Here is an 18,193-nt window from a genome sequence, read left to right on the forward strand (position 1 = left end):
TCTCGAGCAGCTAAGTCGTCATGGCTTCGGTAAAGTCCCTTGTGTCGATGGCGTTCTCGTCTATGTTTGCGCAACGTAGCAAATCCATAGCCTTACCAGATGATCCCGTGTTGGCATTGAGATCGCGAACTGCGCTGATGAAGTGTGCTGTAGCCTGCTTTAGATCGACTGACCGCTTCTTCATCGCCACGTTCTGTCGATCGTTGTACGTTGCGAGAACAGAAACTTCTGAATCTTCCTCGGCCTTGGTGCAAAGTCCCATTACGGAGCGGGAATCATCGTCTATGACAACTATTTCCTCGCCGTGGCCCATCCGTACGACCCTGATGAAGCTTCCGATAAGACAAACCTTTTCCTACCACGACAACGTGTGTTGAGAGCCATAGTATGGATACTAAGAATCGTGAAGCCTACAATGCTTCTAGTCGCTATTAGAGTTCCTCTCAAAAGTCAATGTAGACTTCAACGTAAGGCATAGTAGCGCTGTTTTCCTTCTGGTTCTTCAGTTTATGCGCTTGCTTGAGGATGCTAACGCGTGGCTGTTTTCCCTGCTCCCGATAATTATGTCATGCGAGGGATCAATGCGTGGTATATTCAGTGCATCATTTCTACCTCCTTCACATGCTGACGCAATGACAAATTGCAGTGCAAACGTTAAGCTCCGAAAGCGCAACCTCTCGGTTCCCACCTTCACTTGCCGCGCAGGTGGTCTTTTGGTACCGTGGACCTTTATCAGCCTTTCGAACTTCACAACTCTTCTTACACTCCTCTTCCAGCACGCCACTACCTTGATACTGCGCAGATTATCTTCGAACATACGATCAACCCAACAACAATGCCAATCCATACCTTAGAAGGTATGAAGAGACCGAAGGCTGGTAATCCCAGCATCGGACGCCGGTTCACAGACTGGAGACCAAAAGTATACCATCATCATCCATATTCACCGTGTATTACTAACGTATACATCAAGCCTGCACCGCCCAAGAACAGACCTACCGAGACTAACATGTCCACGACGAGGAAGCCGGCGAAGAAGAAGAGGAAGATCTCAGCCAAGAGGCCAGCAAAGATAGCCACGAGCGAAGACCATGACAACGATGATGGCGATGATTACTATGTGCCCTCGGAGTATGACCAAGACTCTGACAGTGACGCAAGCAGCATCATGTCGGTCGATGCCAAAGAAATGGGTGATGGCGTACAAGAAAAGCTTGGTAGAGATGGCAAGGTCATCAGATCTCGAGGCCCAGTCAAGGACTATGCGCTTGTGGAAGAAGCAGTCGTATCAGATGAATCATGGAAAAAATCTGGTGCATACCACAGGCAACAATTCAAGGCTCTGCTCGCCGAGCAGGTATGTCTTCCCATAAGGAGACACGAACATGACTAACTGGACCATACAGAAATTCAACGCAGACGCCGAAGTCAATGACGCAGATGTCCCAACTGTCGAATGTGACGTCCAGGGCGAGGATGACGACGAGGAGGCTAGTTTTGGCCTGCAGCGCGCACCAGATGAGACCAGGGAGGAGTTCCTCGCGTCCATGACACCGGATTATGTCTACAAAGATGGCAACAAGATTTATTCACCCGCCTACAAAAAAGCTATTTGGAAGGAACCACACAAAGGCAAAAATGGAACTGTCGAGTGGAAGGCCAAGGCAACTGACCGGCTGAATGTCTATCCCGATGGCTCAATTGCATTGCGCCGGAGATTTGACTTGGAGACTTCTGCAACTGAAGGAATGCGACCTAACAGAAAGAAGCGGATGGAAGAGGACGGCAAGGAAGAGACAGAGTAGGGACTGTTCTTAACGGTGAACAAGGGAACGGGCGGACGTTTTGTGGTGGTCGTAGGGGTCTTGACAGTTGCGAGATGGCATTGAGCTGCTGACACATGGGCAGGCTCCTCGAAAAGTGTTTTTCGTCTTGATTTCTTTGAAGGTCTGGGCGTCGGAACAAAAGTGGATTTACTTCAGACTAGCAGGTGACTGGAAACCTGATGGTATGGGCCTTATGCGTTGGTTTCTAGTCTTTCAGTATTCAGCAAGTTCGGCGTGCTTTCAAGTCCATTACTGGCATCATCACATCTATTCAAGTTTCAAGAAGAGTATGATTCACTGTGTATTGATTGTAGCAATCGATATCGGCACTCGCGGACGAACTTTTGTTCCGTGACTAGATCTACCTCGCTGAACCCACCTCACTGAACCTGCCCTTGTCCGATATTCTTCGCGCCACATTCGCAGTCGCTAGAACGGAAAAGATTGAGGTCAACGGTAGAATACATCGACAGCACATGCTTTGCAAAACGCTGGGTACAAATCATCAAGATTGCCCGGGTCGATCCGGAAGCGACAACCGGCACAACGTCTGTTTCCAAGTCTTGCATCCTCTTGTGCCTTACACTCATAGCATTCGCCTTTTCGCGCCACAAACCTCCCACCCTCAAGTCCGGGCTAACCTAAGGTGCAGAGAGCACCTTTTTGCTGTCCCTGTCCTCCTTGGGCTTACAGTGAACCGGTATCGCTATCGGGATGAGCGGATGGAACTGGTCGTTGGCTGCGCGCCTTGCCGTCGCCATCACCATTGCCGTAGTCGTGTGCATCTTCGAGGTCGCTGTGGCCGTGGGCCTCGCCGTGCTCCTCGACATTCATCATCCCTTCGCTACCGCTTGTCTTCTTGTCGTACTGCGCTCTCATAGAACTGCCGTTCTCATCGGTGACCACTTTGCAGGTGCCATGATTCATGTGGAAGGTAGTTCCGTCAGAGCGTTCACCCCTGTAGATCTTCTCCTCGTCGACGTACGGTGCGAAAGCGTCCTTATTTGGCTCATCGTCGTTGGCGCAAGACTCGATACGATCCCGGATGCCTAGAAACTGACATTATCATACGGCTTTGGGGCAGCGAAGACGGTGGTGATTACCCTGCTCTTGGCCTTCTCCGTCATCCTTGGTGGATGCAAGCCATGACTTCCCCATCTGGAAACCAGCGCCCTTGGTACCGGCCTCCACAAGAGATTTAGCAGCCTTCTGCATCAGATCAATACACTGTGATTTCAGAAGGTCGATCTCGGCGTTGCGATATTGTTGTAGGAGATCTAGCAGTGGCAGTAGTGCCATTTGTACCTCATGGCTCTGCGGTGAGCGCCTTGGCCGCTTGAGAGCTTGGAAGGTCGTGAGAAATGTGGCGAGATCTATGAAGGCTTGCATTGCCGCTGCCACCTTTGCCTTTTGTTCCTGGAATCTCGGATCGCTCTGGTTCATCTCCTTCAGTGTTTTGGTAGCGGTCCTGGCTTCGTTGCTTGCGGCGAGAATTTCAGCTGTCATAGGGTCGACGAGTGGCTCCGGCGCTCTCGCGGTCGTTTCGTTCGCCTTTGGCGGCATGTTGTTAGCGGTTGTCGTGTTGCTTGTGATCGGAAAGTTTTCGGTGGAAGAAGAAGTGAGGAGACTAAGTGAAGGCGGCGTCGTCGGTCGCGGTCAGCGGGCGCGCTAAGGCGCATCTGTGTATATCAACACTGACCAGCTCACTGCCCTCTTCCACCTACAAAACACTCCACGGCCCTCAAGATGACGCCAAATACGAGTACCAACGCGCAGCACGATCCCCAGCTTGCGAAACTCGTCGACATCTAGATTATGATCAATGAATTGGCCAGCACTGGCGAGTAGTGGATCATCGACGCAATCGAGCGCGCTATCGGAGACGCATCTAATGACTTTAAAGGCGCAGAGGTTGCACAACTGATTGCCATATACCGCCTCATGGATCTTGACGTGGAGTTCGACCAAGGATCGGCGATCAACGCCCAACAGTGGCTGATTGTACGTCTCGGCAGTATTACACAGTGAATCTGTAACTAACCAATCACAGAAGATGTTCCCAAACTTGGGTGGAAGCGGATACTTGACCGCTGGTATGGTCCTCGGATACGGCAAGCACCTACGAACCCATCGAACCCGCATGACCTACGGCAAAGTCAAAGCAAGCCTTAGTCTCTACATCAAGTACCAGCTCGAGCACCCGGACGACGGGACCACCGACGACTGCGAGTTATACATAGCAAGGCGTATGGACCTCTTCCATGAGGATGAGTATGCTTAGGGTCGGCTTCATCGGCTGCAGGTGTAGCGCGGGCAGGCTTATTGGGGAACTCATTCTCGTGAAGAAAGCACACTGTTCTTCTTGCTTATCGTAGCTCTTGACCTGAGCAGTGTGCCTTCCATAGCGGCCAAGAGGAGTGGTTGGACTGACCAGCTGCATCTTTGTGGCTGAAGAAATTTCTGACGATACATCACAAGCTACGACTCGGTATTGCCGTGAAGTAGCATGAATCATAGGAAGAAACGTGAGATAATACCGAAAGACACATGCCTGATATGTCCACCATCGTTACCATTTGAAAGTGACGAGGATGATGACCGCAACGCTGGGATACCACGCGAGGATTTAATTCTGATGTTGGCCCTTACGTGTGCTCACCGCCATGGTTATATACATGTTGCTGGTGTCAAGAGACGACGGTCGCGGATAGGAGACAGCTTCCTACGCTTTTCCCTCGCCCTTACGTCACTATGCACCGACCCAACGCCTATATACTGCCTGTCGAAGACACAGCTAGACTCAAAGCCTTGTTGGACGCAACTAGAGATTTATCTCAAAGGCATTATTGAAGCTTGCGCTCTGCATCTCCGTATCCCCCATCATACCGCTCTGTTAGCAAGACTAGAGGTGATTCCCCGCCTTGGTCACCGTTCTTCCTAAGAAGATCATAGTCAACCTTAACGAAGCTTTACCTTCTCCATCTCAGGTCTCTGACTCTCAACTGCGCATCTTCTCGCTAACAGACGTGGCGCACAGCCCAATCGATTAGTCCAACAGATGACTGAAGAAGCAAGGTCAGACCAGGCACCGAACGTCTTGGTCGATACTTCTGTAGCCCCAGCCGTAGTTCTTCTCCTTCCACCGCCTCCAAACCGTAATCTAAATCAATGGTTTATCTACAATGTAAAGTAGGAAGCTAGTAGGAAGGCAGTGCGTAAAACTGCAAGACAATCAGGTACTGGCCCGTGCACGCTACATAGCCCAACGGGCTGATTAGTTATTGCCTTGTCTTCCCTGCCAAGCTGCCGACGCTGCCGGCATTAATTCCACGCGACAGGACGTAATTATAGCTACGACCTAACTAACAAGGCTACTGTTCCCCACCTGCCAAGGCGCTTCGGAGTGTCTATACAATGTACGTCCGTCTTGTTCCAATCGTCGTATAAGTATCGTTCGTCTTGCTGTTATATCGAGCCATCGCAATAAACTTCTGTCGCGCAAACATGGTTGCTGTACAAGTCTTAGCCTGTTTCCTCGCGACCACCGGAGGTGTCCTGTAAGCGGTTGAAAAATAATCTCTAAGATTGATTTGTTGGCTGACACTCGTCCTAGAGCCTCGGTAGGTGGCACTGAGGATGCTTTGGTCTCTCCAAACGCTGAGCGTCGCAATCTGCACGCAAAATCCCATTCAAGACGGGCTGACAATGCGACTGTGCTATTGCCTATTGACGTGCGCTTGTTCCCGGAATTCAAGTATGGGGAGCGCGCGATGCTAACGAGGTCGCAGGTTTACATGCACGTCATAACTCCTGGCGACATCGAAGGAGAGGGATATATTAGGTATGCTTCGATATCGTGGACGCCGGAGAGTTTTTGTTAACTTCCTTTCGAGCGACGCGGCGCTCAGTGCGCAGATGGAGGTCCTGAACAATGCTTTCGAACCTGTTGGATTCCAGTTCAATCTTGTAAACACGACGCGCACGATCAACGAGTATTGGTAAGCCAGCGGAGACATGATGAAAAGGTGCAAAACCTGATATTCTCCAGGTACAACAATCTCTTAGAAGCACGTCCGTCTGAACGAGAAGTCTCGGCAGCTCTGCGGCAGGGCGATCTCGCTACACTAAACATATACAGTATGGGGTAAGTGAACCTACTCATATGCTCTACGAAGAGAGCTGACATCGACATAACAGTGTCGTCAACACGACAGAGACTGCCTGGGCAACGCTCCCTGCCTCGCAGGCATCTTACGATGGCGTCTTCCAGAACAACACAGCATTTCTAGGGGGCAGTCGCCCTCTCAATGAGGGAATTACGCTTGTTCACGAAGTTGGTCATGTAAGTGCAGTATCCACCTCGACTCTCACGAAACTCCCGCGTGAAATGCTCATATAACGATTACTAGTGGTGTGGTCTCTACCATGTCTTCAACTTTGGCTGCGCTGTGAGCTACGACTACGTAGGTCCCATCATCATCTCACATTCAAACCACCTTTTTATTGAATATTTAGGTCGCAGACACGCCAAACCAGCAAGCACCCGAGGTCTCGGGTGAATGCGACATCGGACGGTAAGGCAGCTCACATCACTTGGGCTTTGTACAATGCCAACTGACTGACTCCCGAAAATAGCGACTCCTGCCCTGACCAGCCTGGTTTAGATTCCATACGTAGGTAGTCGATCAGCAACCTGCAACAACAACAGCACTGGCTATCACTGCTAATCTTACATCAGATAACTACATGTCGTACTCGGCCGACTATTGCCGGTACGAATTCACGCCCGGACAAATCCAGAGGATGCGAGAGCAGATGGCCAAATTCCGTGGTGTCGTGTATCCTGGCATTGACGTTGACAACATCCCTGAAGACTCGATTGAGATTCCGCCTCCAGAAGAGTAGACGAATAGGAAGGGGGCAACGCTTTGATCTTGAAGGATGCGAACTCTGGCAGTACTGTTGCGAGACTGTCCAAGGCTTTATTGCCAAAACAGTATATCTACCTCGCCCACCTCACTACAATCTTCTTCATCTTCTTCACCTGCATTCCAATTGAGAAGGGAGATTTTGAGAGTGTTGTAAGGTTCTAGCTCCGAAGCGACAGTGTGTATTGGGATGGCTAATTTGATCATTTGTCATCTAAGTCCTCTTGTGTATTTGTGACAACACCTTCCAGAAACTGGAGGACAGGTCGTTCCTTTCCGCATGGACGAAAACCATCTCCCTTTCTTGTTTGTATTCTAAAGTGCTGCTCTAGTCCTTCTACACTCGATCTATCCCCCAGTTTCTCCAACTCCATCCCCTTAACAGAAGCAACCGAGGTTGCGAGGAGCAAGGCATTCCACACGCACGGGAAGACCTTGCGGAATGCACCTGTTTGTACAGGGGGCACGAAGAGCCGCGAGCTGAGTATTGCATTCTTCGAGTGAAAAGCCGCAAAAGTTCGGACCGGGTTCGCAGGAGCCGATAGGGCGCGTTTGACGCTTTGTCAAGACGTGCACACCTTCGGATGATGGTAGGGGTCCTGCGACAGCGAGACTGAGGAGAGCGGGAGCAATGAGAGCAAACTTCATTGTCGTGGAACAATGTTCTTGAGAGAAGAGTAGTGCTACGTGCTGAAAGTTGGAAAAGTCGCGTGTAGGAGATATCTGCTTGAGTGGATAGACTGTATTGCAGTCGCGACACAAGACTTTATAATCTGTAGAATTAAACATGATATCTGCCTAGAGAAACGTGAGCCGCAAGCAACCGGAACATATGAAGTATCTTCCAAGGTTTACCCTGAAAAGTTCTGGGGTGTAAGCGGACAAGAGTGCCCGTGCGATGTAAGACGATATTTGTCATTCTTCATCCCGGAATGCCTTCGATGTTGTAGCGGGCTATTTAACAGCACAGCATGGCTGTAATGCTGAGAGTAACTATATGAAGTTGTTTGTAGCATAGACAAGACTAGATAGTGAAGCTACGCCGTGAAGATAAAATTACTACCTGTGCGTTGTGACGTCTAGCGCCTTACAGCGCCAAGAAGCGATGGAGCCAGCTTACTTCCTTGACTACTCGAGAATCGCCGAAACGGTAGTCGTCTAAGCTATATAATTGTCTAGTACAGTAAGCTGAAGTGGGATGCTATACTTGAAACAATGTAGATTAGTGTTCATTCGTTACAAATCTATTACATGAGTTATTCTTGATAATAGAGCAGGCGACACAGAACAAAAGATAGAAATGCGCAAAGCTGCTAATGACTCGAGACTGAGGAACAGAGACAGTTTAATATTGTGGATTGAATGAACACAAAGCTAATCAATTATCAAAGTCTTACGTAGAATGTAGAGAAATAAAGTGTTTGAAGATCAAAGTTCACTAATCCTCTTTTCTCTCAAAGTTGGTGCAGCACTAGAGAGTCAGACTATCGGACCGCGGAAGGATCGGCCTACTGCGTCACCTTTTGCGGAGTGCGGAGTGATAACAAGATGCTCAGTTATTCTGCACAAGCTGTCCCCCCAATGCCACGTAAACCTTATTCCTTGCCTGGTACTTCAAAATTTAAATACTGGACTTGTTCTCACCGAAATCGTTCCCGCTCTCTGTCCAATCCGTACGGAGACGAGGCACGAGATGATGCGTCCAGGAAAGGATCGACTGGAGTAGCAACGACGCGATCCGCGGGGGTCATCTGGATAGGAAACATCTCCCTGTTGTTCTCTAGTTCTGCATCATCTGCCACATGGTGGTGAAGCCCGCCGTGGCCGAGTTTGCTATGGCATTCGTCGCAGCGACGTTTGCGACAGCAGCAGCACAGATGGCGAGAAAGCCATGAACGCGGCATCTTCGCGCCATCGCCACGAATGAAGCGACCTGGATGGACAACGTTCCAAACCAAGATGGCCAACCACATTGGTGTCGACTCCAGGACGTACAGGAGTGGCTCGTTACTTGGAAGAGGATTACTGTGGTCGAGACCACCGGAGAACTCAGCGAGGCGGTAGACGATGCGAACTGTGATCGCCAGCAAACATCCGTAGAGCGCCCCGATTAACCATCTCCAGCTACCCATCTTGTCCGCAGTCAGTCGTCCTACTCTTTCTGCCCGTAGCTGGTCGCGATGGAATTTGATGACTAGGCCCAAGAACAGAACAATGAAGCCCTCTTGCATACCAATTCCGCCCATGTATATGTTCAGACCCTTCTTTTGTGCATCTGCGCTTGCACCAGGGCCAGCCATTCCACCGCCGATGAGTTGAACGACGAAAGAAACGATATCTAGGGTGACGAAGACCAGAGCGAGGATAGAAGGCGAGAGAAACCAGACTTTGCGAGTGGGCGAATAGAAGTGGACCATTCGAGCAAAGACCATGTATGCAAAGGCATTGACCCAGATAGGAGCCACCAGCACTAAGATCTGAGCAACAGTCGCAATGCCAGAGGATTGCTGGTTCTTGGATCCAAGAGCGCGGAAAGCATATGCTCCCATCTCCCAAAGGGAGGCCATTATGACGACCCAGCAAAAGCCGTTACGATACACGACTGCTTGAGTCAGGTGTACGATTGTGAGGATGCCAAACAAAATGGAAAAAGCTACTGCTGCAGCGAAGTTCGGGAAGTACACCCATAGCGCATTGCATGCATCCGCAGGGACGTAGCCATCAATGCCTGGAGTTGCGTATGAACTGAAGCCAGGCGTGCATGTCTGGGTCGGGAGGTCGAGGGAGACTTGTGGTATTGACGGCGCAGCGATTGATGGTAGGTCTAGTGAGAGCGGAGGTATACTTGGCGCGAAGTTATCATCGCGGCGAGAAGGCGGTATTACAATGGAAGGAGGCGAGGTGATTGTGCTTTGAGCAGATATCACTCCAGAGGGGATGAATGCCGGTGATGCGGCAGATTGAAGGACCAGCAGCAAGGTGTTGAGGAATAGAAGTGAGAATCTCATCGCATGAGCAGCACAGAAAGCAACGTGAACGTATGGGTGTAGTATGTAGATGATGATCCGATGCTGAATGCGATTAATCTACATAAAGAGACATACTTATATCCGCGATATGTTGATGAAGAGACATCGTAGTCATTACCAATACGGGTAGCGCAAGTTCAGTCGTCGTGGATGGTGAGGCTGAGAGCCTGAGGCGTCTGTGCCGCGGATGGTAAGGCGTGCAGTTTTCGAAGTTTCAGTAATTGACGATTACCCGGCTCGCAAGGTTTACCTATGTCGTGCTGCAACAACCTTGGCGACTGCAGGTGCCCACCAATAAGCAACTTAGATTAGATCGAATACAGGTACAAGCGAGTAGACTTCATGCGATGGCCACGCCGGTCCAGGCGGCTGCGACCGAGACAGCCTTGCAGGGAGCGAATGTGCAAGGATCGCAATCCTTCAGCCCCCACATCACACACCAACTCTACTACGACGCGTACTGCACTGCGAAGCTAGTAGACTCTACTACATCCCAATCGTCGACTTTCTCTTCGTCACCGAAGATGCGGAGCGCGCTCACTTTCATACGATACGAGCCCTCATCAAGCACCTCCCCACTCGCCATTAGCCCATTGAAATATGCGCGAACTTCACTCCTTGCGATGTACGTTTGCGGAAATCCAGCCAATGCACCCAGGTTCTTGTCGCCCTGGAAGATCTCCACACGCAGCAAAGGTGACCCAACTGTAGGATTGATGTACACGTTCGGGGTTGCGAACATATCACCGCGATCAGTCATAGGTGGGTTCTGAGGATCCGGTCGTGGAATGACGTAAGACGCGTTGGCGGGAGTGGGCGTGTATCCTTGGGCGAGGTATACAGTCTCCGATGTGAGAACGGGAATGGCGTGCATACTACCCCCAACACCGAGGTAAGGGAGCACGAGCTTGTCGCCCAGGGCGATGAAGCCACTGTACACGGGCAATAGAGTTGCGTTGAGTCCTGCAGGTGCTGTGAACTCAACGGTGATGTTGGCAGACTGGCCGGCAGGAATGGTGATGCTATCGGAAGAGAAGGATACGGTCGCCCATGACTCTGCGATAGCGTTGGGGAATGAACCAACACGCAAGACATCGGCTTTTGGATCCATAGTGTACATTGTGACGGCTTTTCGGTGTTCCAAACCAAGAGCCTCTTCTGCGGAGCCAGTGTTGGTGATGGTGAAGGTATGAATGCCAACGAAGTGGTCCGTGTCGTTCAGCATCAGACTATCGACATTGATCTCGAGGGTAGTATGAGCAGCATTCCAAGCTTGCACAAGTCCAGATCCTTGTTGTGCGACTGGGGCGAGGATGTCGGGATGAGCAGTCTTTCCGTCGTGCCAGGCCAGTGGCTTGGAAGTATGTGTGAGAATTCTGCGGAGACGCTTTGGTTCCAGCTTGCCGTAAACTTCGCCGAGTAATGCGTAAACACCCGCGACCAATGGCGTTGACATGCTCGTGCCAGTCATGACGCGGTAGCTACCTAAAGCCGTTGGATACGTGCTCAGGATGTTCTCTCCAGGTGATACGAGTTGGGGTGACATACCAAGCTCCCAGCTTGGGCCCCAGCTGGTCAGTTCACCTGCGACATAGCCACCTCGCTCGTTGTTCTCGAGCACCTCAAGGTAGGTCTGGGTTCCATTGGCTGGGATGGTCACAGAGACTGTGGCGCCTTGTGAAAGTAGAGAGATCCAACGCTCAGCAACATATGGCACAGCCTTAACGACACCCTGAATACCATCGGCGTATACATAAGGTTCGTCACGCATAGTCAGATTGCTGCGCTCGTAATATACCATGAATCGCGCACCCTTTGCGGCGAGGTTGGCGCCCTGGTCTTGCGGGTAGCATTGAGTTGCTCGTGAATCCTTGAACTCCAAAAGTACGATGCGCTGGCTCAAATCTGGCGTGTCGTCAGGTAGCGGTTTGCAAGCATCTTCTACATCGGCAGCAGACCATAGTGGAAGTGTTGTGTCGTTGGCGAACTCGGGAACGCCCATCAAGAAACCAAAGTTGGCGGTGCTGTTAGTAGTAGCGTTGGAATCGGTTGTGTAGGAACCTTGTGCAAGGAAGGTAGGATATTGTGTATTAGAAACCGCTCCTGTGCCCGTAATACTGCTTCCCGTTGCTGGCGTGGAAGCGTAGAACATACCCTGGCCACCGTCATTACCCTCAGAAATGACGACTGGAATGCCAGAATCAACGATGCGCGAGATGATGGTAGCGCGTACGTCCTGCGACCAGCCTGAGGCGTCGCCATTCGAGTAGGAGATGATATCTGCCCCATCCTCGACGGCACGAGCAAATGCCATAAGCTCAATCTCATTGGTAGATGTTGATGCGCAACCCCACATTCGGTACGCGCCGAGCTTTGCCCCGGGTGCAGATCCAGTGAAGCCATACTTGTTGCCCTCGAGCTGAGCGGCGATAGTACCTGCGACATGTGTACCATGTCCAGCGCAGTTGTCCATGGGATCGTCATCGGGTTTCAATGGAGATGTGCCGGGGTTGTAGTCGTCGCCTGTGAAGTCATACCCAATCTCAACGAGACAGCCTGGACCAAAACAGCCGCCAAGCGCTGGATGAGTGTAATCGACTCCGCTATCAATAATAGCGACACGATATCCTTTGCCTGTGACGCCCTCTTTGTGCAGCTTGTCAACCTGAGTCATGACATGAGGAGAAAAGGTATCTTCAGATGTAGTTTGCCGCTTGACGTGTTTCTGCTGAGCGGGTGCCGCGACGTTGTCCTCACGCGAACGTGTCGTGATACGGGTCGGCCATATGTTCTCCACCTGTGGTTGTGCCCCCATCTGACGCAAGAAGTCCCACTCGCTCGAATTCGAGCTTGAGCCCTTGAGCTGGAAAGATACGCCATTGAAGAATCGAAAGCTCAAATTCATGCGATGTTCGACATTGACACCGCTGGCTGCGAGGGACGCGTAGAAACTCTCTGGTGTTTCATTTTCGTTTGCAAATTCGACGATGTAGGCACCAGGGAGAACGCCGCTTATCGCTGGCGCGTCGTTCGCCGTTCGTTGTACGATCGCACTCGGGTGGACACGAGCATGTACCGATGTTGGAGAGACAAGCTGCGCACCCATAACAAGGGCCGCAATGGCAGAAGAGAACTTGCCCATGGCCAGAGATGTGAACGAATGTGAGATTGCGCATGAGCAATCGCGCCCATGACGCCCATTATATCTGTACGAGCACCAAGCCCGTAGCGGCGCGTGGGTGCCGTAGAAGCTTTGAGAACATGTCGGTTGTTATGCTCGCCTCGTATAGCAGAGTCACGTTGCCCAATGTGCCTCGTGTGTGCGGAGAGAATAGAAACTCCAGCATGGGGATCTTGGACAAGATCCACTTCCAATATCAATCTTCGGCCTCTTTGCCTGTCCAGGAATGCGACCGGAGAATCAATGCTACACGCGAACCAAGCCCCACCGTAATGAGATGTTATCGTACAAGCCCCAGTCTGACATTAGACCCAATCAGAGTAGCGACCGCGCATGTCGAATACGATGTCTCGTGACGCTGCTTCGTGTTCTTGATGGTGGAGGCCACGGTAAAGCTAACGAGCGGGAGGCGCCGAACGCGCCGCAAACGGGTCGTTGCTCGAGAAGCTGTGGGTCGTGATGTGCGTGAGATCAGCGAGCGTCGCGCGAAGTATCATCGGAGGTCGTAGCGACTGTTGTAGAAGATGCGCATGCTAATGGAGGGTGCCATAGGTGGCGGTGGACGCGAGGGCTGCAGTGGTGTTGCACCTTCGTCGTGCCAAGACTCTTCCACGACTCGCTGTTCGCACACACAGTTCCCCACTCGACCACCAGCCAACGCTTACGATATGTCATGGCTGGATGCTCTGACACGCATTCATTATCGCACAACGTGTGGATATGAAGCCTGCATACACATGCGATGATATCCTAATGAATTATCTGCCGGTCAGGGAATACGGCCGCAGCGTACGATTGAGAACCAGGCACCGTCTCGACCCATCCGATCATAGCGATAATCAAGACAGAGTTCAAGCCCGTTGGTAGCATGGAGGAGCTCACCATCCGACTAGGAGATAAGCTTAGCAGAAAGATGCGCACGCATCCGTCGAAGAAACCGTCATGCCATGGGCGAATCGCGCGACCTGCGTGCAGTTTTCGGGTTTCGGGTTTGCGCTCGGCCAAACCCGAAGAAAAGACTATCAACTACGTTTGATGGACTTTAGCCGAAAGAGGAGAAGTCAGACCCGAAACTCGCCAAACCCGCGACGGCATGTAGTATGGCAAACGCGCCAGACCGAGTGGAACGCCGTGTTGTGATCAGCTGAAAATCGGACTGTTTCCACTCGAAGCTGCATTGCAGAATTGCGACAATCCCGCGACCTCGGAACCTGCTCTCGGAACCTATACCCAATGTCCGGATCATCCCCGGAGCCATCGCTCCTGCACCGTTCTTTAGCGTACCAGCCCCATAGAGTTGTTTCAGCTTCAGGCCATTACCTTTTCCTAGAGGACGGAAAATCTATTCTCGATGCTTGTGGTGGCGCTGCTGTAGCCATAATAGGCCATGGAAACAAGGAAGTTATTGCAGCTACTGTAAGACAGATGAGTCTTGTCAGCTACGTGCACACGGGTGCATACACTACAGACTCTGCCGAAGATCTGGCCAAGTGCATCCTCGAGCACCAAGGCGCAGCCGAATGCAGCCCTTACAGGCATGATCTGACCAAAGCCTTCTTTGTTGGCAGTGGCAGCGAGGCGAACGACGCTGCAATGAAGTGTGCTCGTCAGTACTGGTTCGAAAAGAACGAAACACAGCGGAGGATCTTTGTTGCAAGGAAGCAAGGATACCATGGAAACACATTCGGTGCTATGTCTGTATCTTCCGTTATCGGACGCAAGGTGCCTTACGAGCAGATCCTGCTTCCTAACGTCTCTTTCGTTGGCCCGGCCGACCACTATCATGGTGCCAAAGATGCAGAAACGGAAGAAGAATACGTTACGCGACTTGTTGAGGACATCGAGCAAGAATTTCTGCGACTTGGACCTGAAAATATCATATCTTTCATGTAAGAGTTCCTGGACACCAGTCGTGCGGCTTTAAAATAAGCTAACAAGTCATCACCAGTGGCGAGACGGTAAGTGGCGCGACTCTAGGTGCCATGGCATCACCGAAGGGCTACTGGCCTTCAGTTCGTACACTTTGCGACAAGTACGGCATACTCTTGCATCTAGATGAGGTCATGTGCGGAACGGGTCGCACAGGCACCTATTTCGCTTTTGAGCAAGAAAGAATCCAGCCGGACATTGTCACTATTGGCAAAGGGCTCGGAGGCGGGTATGCTCCTATCGCAGGCATGCTTATAAATCGGAAGATTGTAGATGCTCTTAAGGAAGGATCATCGGCATTCAACCATGGACAAACTTATCAGGCGCATCCTACTTCTTGCGCTACTGCTTTGGCAGTCCAGCAGATCATCAAGCGCGACCACCTCGCAGATAGATGCGCCATTCAAGGACAAAAGCTGGGCCGACGTCTTCAAGACACGTTCAAAGAGTGCAAATATATTGGGGACATAAGAGGACGTGGGCTATTCTGGTGCCTAGAGTTCATGGAAAATGCCACAACAAAAAGGCCTTTCCCTCCGCAAATGGCTTTTGGATCTACCCTGCAGCTCGCTGCATTCGATTTGGGTGTAGCATTATACCCTGGTGTCGGTACGGTGGACGGCTTGGAAGGAGATCACATACTAATTGCGCCTCCATATACTGTAACAGATGCGGAGCTGGATACCATCGTCTCGACTCTGAAGAAAGCATACGACGATACTGTGAAACAGCTCGTTGGATGCTGATCGATACGTTCTGCTCCAATGATTTACAAACATTCTGTGTTTGGCGAAAGCCCACTGTAGACAAGATATCCACTATCTTCTTGATCCCATAGCGGCCATAATTGACTCCATCCCATATCTGATTGCCATGTCATCTCCGGCATGTCCCCATTGCAATTCGTCTCGCACAGCCCTTGCTCTTCTAGACGTGTGGAAGTGCTGTCCCGTATGAGACTCGCGTCAGGATTTAGATCACGATACTCATCAACTGACGGCCTTCGACGCCGACAGTCATGCATGGAAGCCTCTAGGGCGTCGAAATCTGTCCTTGCTCTTCCTTGGTACCTCTCCAAGTCCGCACTAGCATGATCGTACAGTTGCTTGGTACGCTGGCTCGTCAGCCACCAGCGTTCTCCAACAGGCCATATCTTGCGGAACGTATCAAGCCAAACGAGATTCTTCTCTACAAGTGATCGACCGTCTTGAAGTTTATCGGGGCTCATCCAGGGGAAAGCTGATCTGTACATATTCATCGTTACTGCTGAGAAAACACAGAAGCTTGGGAAGGGCGTGTGCAGCGAAGCACCTGCATTATCTAGGTCCTCCATGATGGTAGTTATAGAGCCTGCAGACGCGAAAAGCTCAGTTGCTCTCGCATCCCACCATCCCACAGGTGCATCTGGAGGAAGCAGTGGAGGATCGATTGGTCCAGAGGGTCGATCGCACGTAGTTGGCAGAAACGGGAGGTACTCGCGGTTTAGGAAGATCAGACTGTCACCTCGAAGTCTCAGATGAATTTTCTTGCAAGAATGTATGTGTTTACGCACCTGATGTAGTAGACTAGGTTGACGTAGGCGAAAGGCTCGGCCTGTTCGAGTGCAGCATGGCTCTCCACGGAGACTTTGGGGAAAAGCATCCGTTCTTCCAAAAGGCTTCTCCATGCCTGTAGTTCTTGATATAGTAACGCCCAGGGTGACGTCGGATTCCAGGGACAATTTGCAGGAAGACTCATATCAGGCAAGAACCTTCCTCCACTAATGACCCACTGTAGGATGCGCGCCCATATATCGAAGCCCCTAACGAGAACGTTGTAGGAGTTCGCCATGTTTCCAGGCATGTCATCGAGGAGACTTCGCCCAGCTGTGGCATGACGTGACGACACTGGGGGCAGGCCAAACACGAAGTCTTCTTCTGACGAAGGCCAAGAGGTTCGCAGGGAATTGCATGAAAGCGCATATGGCTGAGGCATCCCTGAGAAGATTAAGCGATCCATGATAAAGCAGCTCCACAAGGTACGATTGTGCACATTCAGATCTTCGGGTTGGTGTTCTGTACAAGCGGTCATGGACTGTAGAGACTGCATCATCCTGATAGCCATGCCGCTGCTCAGCCAGGCTTGCTGTCGGTTCCCGACTCCCCACTCGTACATGGAGAGTACCAACAGCGTTTGAACCGTTACCAAGCTCGGTGGCGTCAAGACCGTCACCCGGTCTCGTACTGCTGTGGCAAATTGATCTGCTGTAGATAGTCTCGCCTTATCTTTCCCTAAAACAGCATGAACAGCCATAATGGATAAAAAGAAAGTTTGCAATGCCGGTGATTCTAAGCTTTTCAAGCTCTGAAGGTTACGAAGCGACTTTGAGATGGTGGGTAAATGGAGGAATCGTAGCTCTGGAAACTTTCGTTTGAAGACCAGGCATGCGCGTATCAGTTCCGTGCCATCTCGTTGAAATAGAACATCGTTCGAATCTGATGCATGACGCTGGGCATTTGCGCGCTGTCTGACAGGAGTTGTTCCGGTCCCAACAGCGGCATGGCTATCACCGGATACGGATGGAAGATTCGTTCGCTGAGAAGTGCTGGGCGGTCTGCGAATTTCAGCATTAAAACACTAGTGTGAAGTGTTACTTTGTAGATTGCTTACGGGCAACGTGAAGGCTGCGAAAGGATTGGGCTCGTCAGAACGCACTGGCCCGGTTCGATGCGGCCTTTTTTGGAACAACTACGACAGGGTGGAAGACCCTCGTGGATACATTTGATCTTCTGCCGGCTGTACAGCGTTAGAACAACTCTCCTCGGGAGTATTCCTCCCACCTACCGGCAAGAAGCGCATGCGATGGTTTTCCGCGCCATGACGTATGAACGACGCGTCGCAAGGTGAGGCTTCGGGTTTCGGGTTTACCCAGGCGCGATCCTACGACGGGTTTCGGCTGGCGGGTGTGCGGCGCGCTCGAAAATACGAACGGCAAAGAGCTTTTCTGAATTTAGTTCTCATCTTCTACCAGCGAGGACGTCGCCACACGGGAAGAGTTCTCTTGTTGGCGATACAGGTTGCGACGAGAGGAAGCACAGTTGCTGGCGCCTGCTGCTGTCAACCGCTGTGCGTGTGGGGCACGACTGTGCTTGGCGCTGCCACCAGCATGCCGCGAGCACTCAACGCTGGCTAATCTACATACACCATACTTACTTTCAAACATTTGACTCCTCACTGTGTACAGAGGTATGTTCGATTAATGGGCGCACTCGGTATGCGCTCGACCATGTATCACTCAAAAGTCATAATAGAGGTGGAAGC

General features: G+C 51.2%; 9 protein-coding genes across 9 annotated transcripts; 4 read left to right on the forward strand and 5 right to left on the reverse strand.

Moving 5' to 3' along the window:
* Nucleotides 1-10: 10 nt before the first annotated feature.
* Nucleotides 11-313, reverse strand: J4E82_011032 (uncharacterized protein; the record flags this gene model as incomplete). The annotated part of the gene is made up of 1 exon (XM_051737242.1): nucleotides 11-313. One exon carries the CDS (start codon nucleotides 311-313, stop codon nucleotides 11-13), a length of 303 nt encoding a protein of 100 aa, XP_051582992.1.
* A 522-nt stretch (nucleotides 314-835) lies between these two features.
* On the forward strand, nucleotides 836-1,805 carry J4E82_011033 (uncharacterized protein; the record flags this gene model as incomplete). Its single annotated transcript, XM_051737243.1, has 3 exons — nucleotides 836-922; nucleotides 974-1,357; nucleotides 1,407-1,805. The coding sequence occupies 3 exons, from the start codon at nucleotides 836-838 to the stop codon at nucleotides 1,803-1,805; spliced, it is 870 nt and encodes a 289-aa protein (XP_051582993.1).
* Nucleotides 1,806-2,017: 212 nt separating this feature from the next.
* Nucleotides 2,018-3,389, reverse strand: J4E82_011034 (uncharacterized protein; the record flags this gene model as incomplete). The annotated part of the gene is made up of 4 exons (XM_051737244.1): nucleotides 2,018-2,093; nucleotides 2,211-2,462; nucleotides 2,518-2,875; nucleotides 2,930-3,389. 4 exons carry the CDS (start codon nucleotides 3,387-3,389, stop codon nucleotides 2,018-2,020), a joined length of 1,146 nt encoding a protein of 381 aa, XP_051582994.1.
* Nucleotides 3,390-3,767: 378 nt separating this feature from the next.
* On the forward strand, nucleotides 3,768-4,107 carry J4E82_011035 (uncharacterized protein; the record flags this gene model as incomplete). The annotated part of the gene is made up of 2 exons (XM_051737245.1): nucleotides 3,768-3,827; nucleotides 3,877-4,107. 2 exons carry the CDS (start codon nucleotides 3,768-3,770, stop codon nucleotides 4,105-4,107), a joined length of 291 nt encoding a protein of 96 aa, XP_051582995.1.
* Nucleotides 4,108-5,741: 1,634 nt separating this feature from the next.
* Nucleotides 5,742-6,731, forward strand: J4E82_011036 (uncharacterized protein; the record flags this gene model as incomplete). Its single annotated transcript, XM_051737246.1, has 7 exons — nucleotides 5,742-5,824; nucleotides 5,875-5,970; nucleotides 6,024-6,168; nucleotides 6,236-6,289; nucleotides 6,342-6,400; nucleotides 6,462-6,499; nucleotides 6,565-6,731. 7 exons carry the CDS (start codon nucleotides 5,742-5,744, stop codon nucleotides 6,729-6,731), a joined length of 642 nt encoding a protein of 213 aa, XP_051582996.1.
* Nucleotides 6,732-8,394: 1,663 nt separating this feature from the next.
* On the reverse strand, nucleotides 8,395-9,321 carry J4E82_011037 (uncharacterized protein; the record flags this gene model as incomplete). The annotated part of the gene is made up of 1 exon (XM_051737247.1): nucleotides 8,395-9,321. One exon carries the CDS (start codon nucleotides 9,319-9,321, stop codon nucleotides 8,395-8,397), a length of 927 nt encoding a protein of 308 aa, XP_051582997.1.
* Nucleotides 9,322-10,231: 910 nt separating this feature from the next.
* On the reverse strand, nucleotides 10,232-12,925 carry J4E82_011038 (uncharacterized protein; the record flags this gene model as incomplete). Its single annotated transcript, XM_051737248.1, has 1 exon — nucleotides 10,232-12,925. The coding sequence occupies one exon, from the start codon at nucleotides 12,923-12,925 to the stop codon at nucleotides 10,232-10,234; it is 2,694 nt and encodes an 897-aa protein (XP_051582998.1).
* Nucleotides 12,926-14,197: 1,272 nt separating this feature from the next.
* J4E82_011039 (uncharacterized protein) lies at nucleotides 14,198-15,639 on the forward strand (the record flags this gene model as incomplete). The annotated part of the gene is made up of 2 exons (XM_051737249.1): nucleotides 14,198-14,853; nucleotides 14,913-15,639. The coding sequence occupies 2 exons, from the start codon at nucleotides 14,198-14,200 to the stop codon at nucleotides 15,637-15,639; spliced, it is 1,383 nt and encodes a 460-aa protein (XP_051582999.1).
* A 23-nt stretch (nucleotides 15,640-15,662) lies between these two features.
* On the reverse strand, nucleotides 15,663-17,751 carry J4E82_011040 (uncharacterized protein; the record flags this gene model as incomplete). The annotated part of the gene is made up of 4 exons (XM_051737250.1): nucleotides 15,663-16,389; nucleotides 16,446-17,486; nucleotides 17,543-17,668; nucleotides 17,717-17,751. 4 exons carry the CDS (start codon nucleotides 17,749-17,751, stop codon nucleotides 15,663-15,665), a joined length of 1,929 nt encoding a protein of 642 aa, XP_051583000.1.
* Between the last annotated feature and the right edge of the window lie 442 nt (nucleotides 17,752-18,193).

The sequence above is a fragment of the Alternaria postmessia genome, assembly GCF_024291825.1.
Source record: "Alternaria postmessia strain BMP 2775 chromosome Unknown scaffold_160, whole genome shotgun sequence".
NCBI classification, from domain to species: domain Eukaryota; kingdom Fungi; phylum Ascomycota; class Dothideomycetes; order Pleosporales; family Pleosporaceae; genus Alternaria; species Alternaria postmessia.